This window comes from Magnolia sinica, chromosome 2 (assembly GCF_029962835.1).
Source record: "Magnolia sinica isolate HGM2019 chromosome 2, MsV1, whole genome shotgun sequence".
NCBI classification, from domain to species: Eukaryota; Viridiplantae; Streptophyta; class Magnoliopsida; order Magnoliales; family Magnoliaceae; genus Magnolia; species Magnolia sinica.
In genome coordinates this window covers 44,189,846-44,204,463 of record NC_080574.1, presented here as the reverse complement: position 1 = coordinate 44,204,463, position 14,618 = coordinate 44,189,846, and the positions used below count along the sequence as shown (strand labels likewise).

General features: G+C 41.8%; 1 protein-coding gene across 1 annotated transcript; it reads left to right on the top strand.

Annotated features, from left to right (window-relative positions):
* The first annotated feature begins 6,467 nt into the window (after positions 1-6,467).
* LOC131237060 (protein STRICTOSIDINE SYNTHASE-LIKE 5-like) lies at positions 6,468-11,971 on the top strand. The gene is made up of 4 exons (XM_058234704.1): positions 6,468-6,991; positions 10,198-10,505; positions 10,952-11,084; positions 11,394-11,971. Exons 1-4 carry the CDS (start codon positions 6,575-6,577, stop codon positions 11,664-11,666), a joined length of 1,131 nt encoding a protein of 376 aa, XP_058090687.1. The 5' UTR covers positions 6,468-6,574; the 3' UTR covers positions 11,667-11,971.
* The last annotated feature ends 2,647 nt before the right edge of the window (positions 11,972-14,618 follow it).

Here is a 14,618-nt window from a genome sequence, read left to right as displayed (position 1 = left end):
CGAATTTCACGGTCAATTCGCTTCACTTCACAGTCATTTTCATGCATTTCACGGTCATTCCCGGCGATTCCGTGTTGATTCACGGTCATTTCCATGCATTTCACGGTCAATTCCCTTCACTTCACGGTCATTTCCATGCATTTCACAGTCATTCCCGGTGATTCCGTGTTGATTCACGGTCATTTCCACGCATTTCACGGTCAATTCCCTTCACTTCACGGTCATTTCCACACATTTCACGGTCATTCCCGGTGTGGAAATGACCGTGAATCAACACGGAATCGCCGAGAATGACCGTGAAATGCATGGAAATGACCGTGAATCAACATGAAATCGTCAGGAATGACCGTGAAATGCATGGAAATGACCGTGAAGTGAAGCGAATTGATCGTGAAATGCGAGGAAATGACATTGAAGTGAAGGGAATTGACCGTGAAATACGTGGAAATGACCGTAAAATGCATGGAAATGACCATGAAGTGAAGTAAATTGATCATGAAATAAGTGGAAATGACCGTGAAGTGAAGGGAATTGATCGTGAAATGCATGGAGATTGATGAGGGTCAAATATTGCATATCAGACACCAATTATTGCTTGAGTTTACGTACATGATAATGCTTAATGTCATATTTTAATCGTGTTTTTATTGTAGGGAGTAATTAGGAGCGTGGATCGAAAAAGAGTATTAAAAGCATGGATTTGACAATCCGAAGTCATCAGAGCAGGAGACAGATTCCAGAGGACCAAGATTGATGGATTTACACTCTAGGGATCCGAGGAAATCAAGTCATTCATGTTAAAGAGGCCCGAAATTGGTCCAAAATGCAAGATCACAGGGTTCCCGCCATCTGATTGACTCAAAAATTCATATATGGCCTGGGGGCCATAAATTAACCATACATATTAATTTTCATACATTGGATCACTGAGGAAGTGGCCCAACAGATAGATCAGCCCCTAAACCATTAATTTGGGGCCCACCTACAATCTGGATATGCCTCAAATTTGGACTCAACGCCTTAAATGGGGAGAACGAGATCCAGAGCTGGGGAGAGAAGAAAGAGAAGAAAGAGAGAGAGAGAGAGAGAGAGAGAGAGAGAGAAGGGAAGGATGTTCCTATTGTTTAAATTTTAGTTTTCCTTCATTATAATTGATTTTATGGATTACTAATTTCTTGCCTAGGGCTGAGATGAAGCCCCTAATTTGAATAACTCTTGTATGTGTTGAATTCATCTAATTTGATTGATTTGTTTCTTTCTCTAGTGTGCTTAACTGAAATTTCTGTACTTCTCTATTCTATGAGCTTAATCAAAGTCTAGATGTGAATATTGTTTAGAATCTTATTCTAGGTGTTTGTGTCTGACCATGAACAAGTTTCCTATAGAGAAAGAAATAGAAATTACATCTCTTCATGCCTGACATGGATGGAAAGATGTGATCCTTATGCTTTAAGAGATTATACATTCTGTGTGCCCGACCAAGGACATAGTGTGTGCTTTATTTATTTACATCAATCTAAATTAGGGTGAATCAATAGGTAAAACAAGGGTTAGGATAATTAGGGGTGGATTCGAAAGTCCTAGTCTTCTCCTTGACTGAATTTTTCTTATTTCTCTTGGTTATTTTTCATAGATTTGTGATAGTTTACTTAATAGTTCGCTAAACCCTTTGTTGGATTAGTTAAGAAGAGTCGTAAATTTCGAATTGTGAGAACCAGTCCTCGTGGGAACGATCTCGTAATACGTACTATATCTATATTTGATTCGTATACTTGCGAGTTTAAAATCATTTAAATCAAATTGGTTTAAATAAAACATCAGAGATGACCGTGAATCAACACGGAATCGCCGAGAATGATAGTGAAATGCATGGAAATGACCGTGAAGTGAAGAGAATTGACCGTGAAATGCATGGAAATGACCGTGAAGTGAAGGGAATTGACCGTGAAATGCATGGAAATAACCGTGAATCAACACGGAATCGTCGGGAATGACCATGAAATACATGAAAATGACCGTGAAGTGAAGCGAATTGACCATGAAATGCGTGGAAATGACCGTGAAGTGAAGGGAATTGGCTGTGAAATGCATGGAAATGGACGTGAATCAACATGAAATTGTTAGGAATGACCGTGAAATGCATGGAAATGACCGTCAAGTGAAGCGAATTAAACGTGAAATGCATGGAAATGACCGTGAATCCAAACGGAATCGCCAGAATTGACCATGAAATGCATGGAAATGACCGTGAAGTGAAGCAAATTGACCGTGAAATGCATGGAAATGACCGTGAAGTGAAGGGAATTGACTGTGAAGTCCATCGAAATGACTGTGAATGAAAACAAAATCGCTGAAAATGACCGTGATTTGCATAGAAATGACCATGAAGTGAAGTGAATTGAATGTGAAATGCGTGGAAATGACCGTGAAGTGCATGGAAATGACCGTGAAGCGAAGTGAATTGACCGTGAAATGCATGGAAATGACCATGAAGTGCAGGGAATTGACCGTGAAGTGCATCGAAATGATAGTGAATCTAAACGGAATCACTAGAAATGACTGTGAAATGCATGGAAATGACCATAAAGTGAAGCGAATTGACGGCAAAATGCATGGAAATGACCATGAAGTGAAGGGAATTGACCGTGAAGTGCATCGAAATGATCGTGAATCTAAACGGAATCACTGGAAATGACCGTGAAATGCATGGAAACGACCGTGATGTGAAGCAAAATGATGTGAAATGCATGGAAATGGCATGAAGTGAAGGGAATTGACCATGAAGTGCATGGAAATGACTAAATCTAAATGAAATCACCAGAAATGACCGTGAAATGCATGAAAAATGACCGTGAAGTGAAGCGAATTGACTTCACTGTCAATTCCCTTCACTTCACAGTCAATTCCATGCATTTCATGGTCAATTCGCTTCACTTCACAGTCATTTTCATACATTTCACGGTCATTTCCGATGATTCCGTTTAGATTCACAGTCATTTCCATGCACTCCACGGTCAATTCCCTTCACTTCACGGCCATTTGTATGCATTTCATGGTCATTTCGCTTCACATCATGGTCGTTTCCATGCATTTCACGGTCATTTCCAGTGATTTCGTTTAGATTCACGGTCATTTCGATGCACTTCACGGTCAATTCCCTTTACTTCATAGTCATTTCCACGCATTACACTGTCAATTCGTTTCACTTCACGGTCATTTCCATGCATTTCATGGTCATTTCCAGCGATTCCGTGTTGATTCACGGTCATTTCGATGCACTTCACAGTCAATTCCCTGCACTTCGTGGTCATTTCCACACATTTCATGGTCAATTCACTTCACTTCATGGTCATTTCCATGCATTTCACGATCAAATCCCTTCACTTCACGGTCATTTCCATGCATTTCACGGTCAATTCACTTCACTTCACGGTCATTTCCATGCATTTCATGGTCAATTTCGGTGATTCTATTTAGATTCATGGTCATTTTCATACATTTCACGGTCATTCCCATCAATTTCGTGTTGATTCACGGTCATTTCCATGCATTTCACGGTCAATTCCCTTCATTTCACGATCATTTCCATGCATTTCACGGTCAATTCGCTTCATTTCACGATCATTCCTGGTGATTCTTGGTTGATTCACGGTCATTTCCACGCATTTCACAGTCGATTCCCTTCACTTCACGGTCATTTCCTCGCATTTCATGGTCAATTCGCTTGACTTCATGGTCATTTCCATGCATTTCACGGTCATTCCCGGCGATTCCGTGTTGATTCACGATCATTTCCATGCATTTCACGGTCAATTCCCTTCACTTCACGGTCACTTCCATGCATTTCACGGTCAATTCGCTTCACTTCACGGTCATTTCCATGCATTTTACGGTCATTCCCAGCAATTCCTTGGTGGTTCATGGTCATTTCCATGCATTTCACAGTCATTCCCGGCGATTCCGTGTTGATTCATGATCATTCCACACCGGGAATGACCATGAAATGTGTGGAAATGACCGTGAAGTGAAGGGAATTGACCGTGAAATGCGTGGAAATGACCGTGAATCAACACGGAATCGCTGGGAATGACTGTGAAATGCATGGAAATGCCCGTGAAGTGAAGCGAATTAACCGTAAAATGTGTGGAAATGACCGTGAAGTGAAGGGAATTGACCGTGAAATGCATTGAAATAACCGTGAATCAACACAAAATCACCGGGAATGACCGTGAAATGCATGGAAATGACCGTGAAGTGAAGCGAATAGACTGTGAAATGCATGGAATGACCGTGAAGTGAAGGGAATTGACCGTGAAATGCATGGAAATGACCGTGAATCAAAACGGAATCGCCGGGATTGACCATGAAATGCATGGAAATGACCGTGAAGTGTAGGGAAATGACCGTGAAATGCATAAAAATGACCGTGAAGTGAAGGGAATTGACCGTGAAATGCATGGAAATGACCGTGAATCAAAACGGAATCGCCGGGATTGACCGTGAAATGCATGGAAATGACCGTGAAGTGAAGCGAATTGACCGTGAAATGCATGGAAATGACCGTGAATCAAAACGGAATCGCCGAGATTGACCATAAAATGCATGGAAATGACCATGAAATGAAGTGAATTGACCATGAAATGCATGAAAATGACCGTGAAGTGAAGGGAATTGACCATGAAATGCATCGAAATGACTCTAAATCAAAACAGAATCGCCAAGATTGACCGTGAAATGCATGGAAATGACCGCGAAGTGTAGGGAAATGACCGTGGAGTGCATAAAAATGACTGTGAAGTGAAGGGAATTGACCGTGAAATCCATGGAAATGACCGTGAATCAAAACAGAATCACTGGGATTGACCGTGAAATGCATGGAATTGATCACAAAGTAAATGAAATGAATGAAATTGACCGCTAAGTGAATGAAATGGATTTTCAACCATCGACCTGATGGAATCTTGAAAAATAACCAGGTTGGTTGGTTAAAGTAGCTTCTCCTACCCCAAAATCATATAGGGTACATCAAGTAATAATTTTAGTTTAGAAGATATTTTTGTTAAATGAATAAATAAATAAATAAAAAAAAAGAGATAAAAAAAAAGAAATTTATGCTTATATATACATATTTATATAAATATGTGTTAGAGAAAATTGTAGGTAGATTAAAGTTCTCTATGAAAAAAAAAATGCACATACTGTTGAGATGGTAGTCCGTTTATGGCTACGGTTATAATCCGTAGCCATAAGGGCCACCAAATAGGCGTGGCCCCGTCGGACAGGCCAGCAACTGGCGTGGGAGCCGCTAGTTCGATGATCCCACCTCGGATAAACTTCTATGGCTGCGGATTAGGTTATCTATAGATACGGTTATAATTCGTAGCCATAAGCCTGACTGTAGCAAATGAGTTTACCATTTTGCTTTGAACGTCTACTATTGGAACTCTTTTAGGGGTCATGGAAGTTTTGGATCATTATGAAATTTGTTTTTACTCTTCATCCAGTTCTTTGTGACCTTATGAATAGATTGGATGGAAAATAAATGTTACGGTGGGCCCTACAAAAGTTTCAACGGTGAAAATCAATTTTCTGCTGCTCTCTGTGGTGGGGTCCAGTTGATCTTTGGATATGATTTTATTTATTTCTGATAATGCTCCGAAATGATCTCGAAATATGGATGAACGTTGTGTATATAACAAATACATAACTGTGGGGCCATGTAACTTTGATTTCTTTTGAACCGTTCGTACAACTGGGAGTTCGAGTAGCGTCAGCTCTCGTCTTCGAGCACCTGCCGATCCGCTTGAAGGAAAAAGCAGGGGCATTTTCGACCTTTGGCAAGTCGTCCGTACATCCGGGGCTTATTTTGTTAAGGTAAAATGAGGTGGGTTCCATCGGGTAAATGGGCCATAAATGGGTCGTACAGTCGTAAATTTCTCCGTAGACGGAAACGGATTACGGATTGGCTACTTCCCCCTGCCACTAGCCCGGTGGATGGTGGTCGGTGCTCTGTGGGCCCCACCATGATGTATGTGTTTCATCCATGCTGTTCATCCATTTTTACATATCATTTTATGGTTTGATCCAAAAAAATTGAGAGGGATATAAATCTCAGGTGGACCACACCACAGGAAAACAATAGTGATTGGGTATCCACCATTAAAATCCTCCTAAGGCCCACTGAACTGTTTATTTGACATCCAATCTGTTGATTAGCTCATACAGACCTAGATGAAGGGAAAAAAACAAAGATCAGCTTGATCCAAAACTTTTATGGCCCCCAAAAAGTTTTTAATGGTCAACGTTCATTCAACACTGTTTCCTATAATGTGGTCCGTTTGAGAGTGGTATATACCTCATTTTTTTGTCTCATACCCTAAAATGATCTAGAAAGATAGATAGACGGCATGGATAAAACACATACATCATGGTGTGGCCCACAGAGCACCGACCACAGCCATTGGCTGGTGGCAGGGGGGAGTAGCCAATCCGTTCCCCATGTAGACTATTAAAGTGGCCAAAAAACATACAACAAAAGGCTATCTCACAACCAGCTTAGCCAAGACCCAAAACCATGGCAGATACAAGGACTACCTCTTCCACATCATCCAGCAGCCAATGGGCCAGGCTTCTCTTCTTGGTGGTGGGCCCTGTCATAGTCTCAGTCATCTACTGGGCTGACGGGTTCGACCCGGCTCTACTGCCCGAACACGGTTCGTGGCCCTCCCGAGCCGTGCCGGCCCGCAACGACCACATACTCGAGGTGGTCGAGAAGTTGGGTGATGGCCTTTTGCCCGGGGCGGAGGACTTGGCCTACGACTCTGAAGCCCATGTTCTGTACACCGGGTGCGGCGACGGTTGGATCAAGCAAGTCAGGCTAGCTGATGCAGCATCATCAGTGACGGTTGATAACTGGGCCCATGTTGGTGGCCGTCCGCTCGGCATCGCTCTCGGACATGATAAAGAACTCATCATTGCCGACGCCGATAAGGTAGATTTCTTTTCTTTTCTTTTTTGCCAAAACCAACCTATAGTTTCCCATTTTTTTCAGCAATACTGGTGAACGTTATCCACTGTATGTGGTGCAGGTTTTCAGCAATACTGGTGAACGTTATCCACTAAATTTACGGTCGTATTCGCGCGGGTGCTTTTATAAGATGAGATAAGAGTATTTGATCATTGAATGGTTGTGGGAATACTTCAACCATTACCCGCGCAAATACGACCGTAAATATTGCCTTACTGTAAATCAGGTCAATCCATCCATCAAGAGGACACACTCTAGAAATTTGTTACATGGAGATGCATGGGGGCTGTACATCGAGCCGAGTCAAGTCGAGGTGGGCCAAGCTTGGCTTGACTTGTCCATGCTATACTCGAGTTCGAGCTCGCCCTCGAGCTTAACATTGAAGCTTGGCTTGTTTGCCAAAGCTTTCGAGTCGAGTTCGAGTCGAGCTAGTGGTTCGAGTCAAGTCCAGTTTACCTCGAGTCGAGTCGAGTTTACCTCAGTAGGATAAGGGAAAGAAAAAGAGGAAATGGGGACAAGTTGGTTTGGATAGGATTTTCTAGTAAAAGCTTTTAAGTTTTAACTTTTATATATATATATATATATATATATATATATATATATATATATATATATATATATATATATATATATATGAGTCATGCTCCCCTGCGCACCTACGCACGTGTGCACCTTTGCACACGTGCCATGTGTGTCTAATCTGAACGGTCCATGTGATGCGGAATCCCATAAAACCCCATGTGTCAAATTTTCACGCGGATCTAAAATTCTGGTGGGCCATAGCAAAGAGAAATGCAAATCAAGGGAGGAAACTGTTTTCATTTTTTATGGCCCATCAAAGTTTTAGATCAAAGTAAAACTTGGGCCCAAGGGGTTTCAGGACGTGCTGCTTCACATGAACGGTTCAGATTTTGGATCCAAATCACGTATGATGCGTTCTTAAAAAAGTTCGTACGTAGTACGTAGGAACTGGTTCGCAGTGAGCGTTTCCGTATATATATATATAATTAAAATATACTACTCGAGTCGAGTCGAGCTCGAGCTTGAGCTTCGAGTCGAGCTGAAATACATCATGGTCGAACTTAGCTTGGACTCAACTCGAGTTTTAGTAAACAAGATTGACTCGCCTTAAGTTGGCCTTTCAAGCCGAGTCAATCCGAGCTGAGTCGAGCGAGCTTTCGAGCTAGCTTGACTCGTGTACAGCCCTATGCATGGCCCACCTGATGAGTAAGGATAGTAATGGGCCTGGTGGCCTAACCCTTGACCTGAAATATGGGCCTGGGCTCAAAATTTAAGGCCAATTTCCAAGGCTGGGCCATTAGCCCAGTCAAATTATCAAACGGTCCCTATAATATGAAAAGAATGGATGGTTTAAAAATACTTGTGAGCTTATCAGCTCAACATTTATGTATGTAGATTAAAGGCATTCTTGGAATCGAAATCATGTTTCAATTATCAAAATCATTTAGGGCCTATTTGGTCAACACCAAATTCAGTGAGCAGGCAATTTTTAATTGCTTGCTAATTCATGAATTGGAGAATTAAGGTGTTTGAGAAATCTTTTTTTATAATGAATTCGTTAAGTGAGTGATTAGCACAACTCCAAATAATAAATTTTCTGATTATTGAACTTTAGATTTAATAAAAATACTAATTAGTGAAGTTTTAAATTCATGAATTGACTAAATTCTTGCATCCAAACAGGCCCACTCGTCAAAAACATTCTTACAGCTCTGAAGATAGGCTCATCTAGGGATGTCAATGGGCCGGGCTCGAGCCTGCAAAATCAGATTTATGAACCAGCTCAAAATAGTTCGAAATCTGGGCCGAGACCTACCCCAGGCCCGGCCCATCGACAGACCTAGGCTCCTCGCTATTTAATATAATCCTCGCTAGCGTATCTCGAGAGATAGGTGGAACTTTCATGAGATCCACCCCGTCCATCGGATAAGCTGCATCACATTCACCTTACAACCAAAAAATCATGACTGTCCAGAAATCTCGTAGACCACACCCTGAGGAAACGTTGGATTGCAACGCGGGCAATAGTTATGTTTGGGCCCACCGTGGTGTTCATATACTATCCAACCATTCATTTTACGGGCCTTATTGGTATGAGGGAATTACCGAAAAATCAGAGTATTCCAAAATTAAGGTTGGCCATACGATGTGAATTTTTAGATTTTTCCTATGTATCTTATGGTGTGGCCCACCTGTACTAAATAACCTGATCGAGGGGATGGATTTCATGAGCGATAAGTCGTCTTCGCCACGTTAATGAAAGTGACCCCAATGTATACCTACCCGAAGTGTGCAAGCGTTTTTCTTTTATTATGTAAATAAACAAAGAGCGAAACAGTCATTTGACTGAAATAGGGAGAGGGCTGAAGAGGTACCGGGAAGATGTGGGGACCACGTGATTCATTCATGACATCCAACCCGTCCATTAGATGAGTCAGCTGATGTTACTTATAAATACAAAATATTAGGCTAATAAATATATCAAGTGGTCCACAACAGAGAGGGAATTGCGTACTGAGTAAACTATGTGGGGCCCACCTTGATGTATTTTTTAATATCCACGCCATCCATCCATTTTACCAGCTCATTTTAGTGCATGAACGTAAAATTGAAGAAAATCGAAAGCTCAAGTGGACCACACCATAGGAAAAAGTGAGAATTGAATGTCTGCCATTAAAACTTCTTGGGGCCACAGAAGTTTTGGATCAAGCTTATATTTGTTTTTTCTCCTCATCCATATCTGTGGGACCTTATTAACAGGTTGGATGACAAATAGATATCACTATGGGCCCTAGGTAGGTTTCAACGATGAATGTTATTAACTCCACTGTTTCCTGTTGTGTGGTCCACTTGAGCTTTCGAAATGTTTCAATTTTGGGCTCATACCCTAAAATGAACTGATAAAACGTGGATAAGGTACACACATCAAGGTGGGTCCCACAGAGTTTAGTCAGTACGCATCCTCATCCCATGTAGATGAAGTTGCAACTCAGGTGGGCCCCAGTGCAAATCAACGGTGGACATTCCCTCCCAAGTTGTCCATGTTCTGTGTGGCCACTGAGTTGTACACACATCACTTGGGCCCCAGATCAGTAACGTACCACCGTAAGCTCCACAGCATCACACCTGTTTTACTAATACGGTGGCAGGGACTGTTGAGGCTGACGAGAGAGGGTGCGGTGGAGCTGCTGACCAACGAGGCCGAGGGCCTCAAATTCCGCTTAACGGACGGTGTAGATGTTGCTAGCGATGGCATGATTTACTTCACGGACGCATCTCACAAATACAGCGTGGATGAACACCTGATGGACGTTATGGAGGGACGCCCCAACGGACGGTTGATGAGCTACGATCCATGGACTAAAAAGACACAAGTGCTCGTTCGTGGCATCTATTTCGCCAACGGCGTCGCACTCTCACCACAACAAGACTTCCTAATCTTCTGCGAGACCGTTCTGTAAGTTCTCACAAACTCCAAACCGTTGGATCTTGATCAGATGGTGATAGTATGTGGGGCCCATTGTTAAGTCGTCCAAACGGTTTATCTGATGAGTCCCGTTGTGGAAGCCGTATGCTCTAAAATTTACATTTGATGAGTGGCCTTCAAATAAGCAACAGTCCACAAAACAAATAAATAAATAAAATCCACATACAGGATGGTTGCGATCTTAGAATTTGGACGACTGAAGGAATGTCCACCACCTTCCATGGAGGAGCCCATCATTTTGACGGTTGTGGTCTCCAGACACTATTCATCAACTATATATTGTTGAAGTATTGAGAAATGATGTTTCTACCCCTGAAAATTTTGTATGAGCAAATTACCCCCAATGAATGCAAATAACGATTCGTCTTTAAGCATTTCCCCACTAATCTTACCGTAGTTTCCTCTATGAATTGTAGGAGGAGATGTAGAAAATATCACATTGAAGGCGAGAAGAAAGGCTCAGTGGACAACTTCGTTGATAATTTGCCTGGATATCCCGATAATATCAGATATGATGGTGATGGTCATTTTTGGATAGGAATAACAGCGGTTTGTTCCTTTTTTTCTAAATGCATCAGTGAATTTTTCTTTTTCATTTTTAGAACATTGCTTAATATAATTCCAAGCAATTTGTTGCACTTACACAGTATCACAATGTATAAGAAAATGATCTCGGAGCTGATTTGTGGGCCTAGGTGTTATTCATGGGCTTGATCATTGCTCAATGAATAACAATCAGGATAGTTTTCTAGTTTTTATAACCTTTTGAGCCCAGCTCCATGCCGTTTAAGGCTATATGGACCTGAACTTCCTAGCGTTAGCTTCATGATCATGCAACTCATTGTTTTGATCTTACAGGTAAGGACATTGTTTTGGGATTGGATGATGAGTAACCCATTTGCAAGAAAGACGCTAGTGATCTTGAAGAAGTTTGTAGAGGTGCCCCACATGCAGCATGATGGCGGGATGTTGGGAGTCAGCTTGGAGGGTGAACTGCTCGCCTTATATTCGGACCCTGCCCTGTTTGGTGTCACCAGCGGGCTTAAAGTAGGAAACCATCTTTACTATGGCTTGCTTGCCGGAAGCTACATAGGCCGCATCGATCTCAACCAACATGCAGCACATGCCTAATGAATCTTTATTTATAAATGTACTATTTGAATTTTTTTAAAAATCATGCTCGGGCTTTGTAAGGGATTAAAGAGAACAAATGAAAGAGCATACGTGGAACATTTCAATGTATGCGTTAGGACTCACGCGTGATCTGCCTTGCTTGGTGACCCACACACCTGATGGTCACCCCTTGATAACTATAAGAGCCTGTTATTTGTAAGTATGCATGTAGTCTTATGGCTTCGAGTGTTAGGGAGATGTTTATTTTGGAGATATTGCTTGGTCTGCTTAATTTTTAAGTTATTGCTTGGCTGTTTATTTGAGACCAATGTTTTAAACCTTGATCCGATTTTTGTTGGCCGTCTGGTCCAATCGATATGACCAGCTCTAACCAGTTTCTGCTGCAAGATATACTCCCATCTAAAATCATACAAAAAACAAGAGAATCAACAACCGATCTCTTACTAACCTAGAGGCTAACACCGGTTTGGCCGCACCCTCCAAAAGGACGTTTGAGGCATAAACTTGCCTTTGGACAAACCAAATTTCTGACGTGCATTTGGGTGCAATTTGCAAACCTCCATTTCACCACTTTGCTCGACAAAATAGGTACTAAAATGCCCACTCCACGAAAAACAGTCATTTTGTTTTTCTTTGAATTGCCGAAAGAGGAGATTTCATGTGTCCAAACAGACGAACGAGAGAGTGAGTGTTTGATTTTCATGCAGCAGTTCATGGGTTTTGGTCTGGATTTGAAAAACACCAAGTTATGACTATTAGCACTTGGGCTCGGATTACTGTAGTTCTCTTGTACAATGTAGATGTAAACAGATCAGCGAATGTAGAGATTACCAATGCAAAGAATTCAAGATGGAACCATGGTTCGGCAATCCAAAACATTAATCTGTTGAGGCTCGCTAGAGATGGGGAATGGCTCAAGGATCATGCAGATTGGAAGAGACGCACCCTACAATAAGGAGTGGTATGCAAGTAGACGGCCATGGAGTCCATACAGCAAAAGCTCACACTCAAACGCAAAACAGTTAACAGGAAAAGGAATAGGGTCTTCCAATCCGGTTATAGGTTATCTACTGATGACTTTAAAATTGCACTTCTGTAATGTCTCCGAAAAATCCGTACAAGGACCCGAGTATCACCTCAGTCAGAAATCACTTGGAACCAAATCCTTTAGAAATTAGACGAGAATTAGCTAGTGCTACACTAGAGTACCTGTAAAAATTAGCACTAATCACTTTAAATATGATCTGCAAGACCCAAAACATGCAGAATCATTGTCGCTACTTTACCCTGAAATCTAGAATCAATTTCTAGACCCGGTTACTCTCGGGAGCACCTTGAAAATCCGTATTGGACCTGGACCGCACGTTGAAAGTCCGATGACCGCGAAAATATACAAGTATGATAACTTTTCTAGGCTTAACAACCATATCGGAAATCAAGTCCTAACAGTGTCCAGAAACGCACAACTTAAGCCCGAAGCGAAGTGTGTGAAAAACACGAATATCTTTAAAAAACGAACCCAGATTTAAGTGAATTAAGTCGTTCGCTTGCAGGTCAAATTTAAATATTCAGACCGTCAGAATCTGACCCAATTACACCCTCAGATCAGGGAAAATTTTCAACTCATGTCAGTACACTTGTGGCCCTGATCGAGTACCGGTGACATTGAACTGAAACTGATCCACCACGGTCGATCTGTAAATCTGATCGGACCGAAAATTCAGCTTGACCTTGATCCAATGTCAGGGAGCTTAAGTCCGACCGCATGCTGAAGGGAGGCCACCAGAAGTGCTCCGTTGAACTGAAACAGATGCTCTTTTGGATATAACCTAAGTATACCTTGGCCCTGGGGCCATTTCCATCAGTCTTAGGCCTATATAAAGGCTTAAAACTCCCTCTCTCTCACTCCATACGAATTTGCTAACCTAGGTAAGGAAAGAGAAAGAAAGAGAGAGAAAGTGTGAGGGAAGTTAGGGTTTTGCTACAGAAATCGTTCCCTGCCGCTCTAAGTATTGAAACACTACTACCGTGTCGCTATACCAGCGATTCTAGTTCAGTTCTTAGGTAAGAAATCCTAACCCTAATCTATTTTAGGTTTTCAAATGGTGTATTGATGAAATAGCTAACCTATTTCATGCTATAGGTTGCCGTTGTGTCATAGACAAAGGTTTAGTGTTTAAATTGAGTTCATTACGAGTCTACCGGCGAAAGGTGCGGACTATAAATGTTTAGGTTATGGTTTTCAAGGCTTTCAATGTCAGTTAATGATTTATGACTGACTTGAATGCTATCACATGCTTAGATAAGATGTTTTCCGCACTTTACACATATATATGAACTACTCCATGTGTTAGTTGAAATGATTGAATGCGTATAGAATTTGGACTCGTGTTTGACATGATTATCTGTCATGGATATAGGGTTGTTGTATGTGCGACAGCCCCTTGGCGAAAGGATTTGCCCTAATGCATGTTATGGCCAACATACGTCATGTATGTTATAGTGTGTAGTCTAAGGGCGTGTTTGGATTCACGGTTTCAAGTGTATAGTATCGTATTAGTGGGGTTGATGGGACATGTCCCTCGTTTGGAAACGAACGGCAGGCGACGCATTCAACGCGCACTAATACACCCGAGAACCACTTTGCATCATCGATGGGATTGTACCATGCAACCGGTCGAACGTTCAGTTAGACGTAAACAGGAAGAAAGTATTTTCTTCTTTCACTGTGTTGCTGGTAATGCCCAGTATGGCCGTCTTTTAACAAATCCACACCGTCCATCATCTTCCTCTCGAGATTTAAACCATGAATGGTGAGCTTTAATCATCCGATGATGTGGCCCACTGAGACAATCAAGCTGAAACAATAGCTGAACGGTCTTCTTTTGATCATTGTAGCGATCATGAGGAAGTACATGGCCATGAAAGGTCAACATATTTTTGATGGGT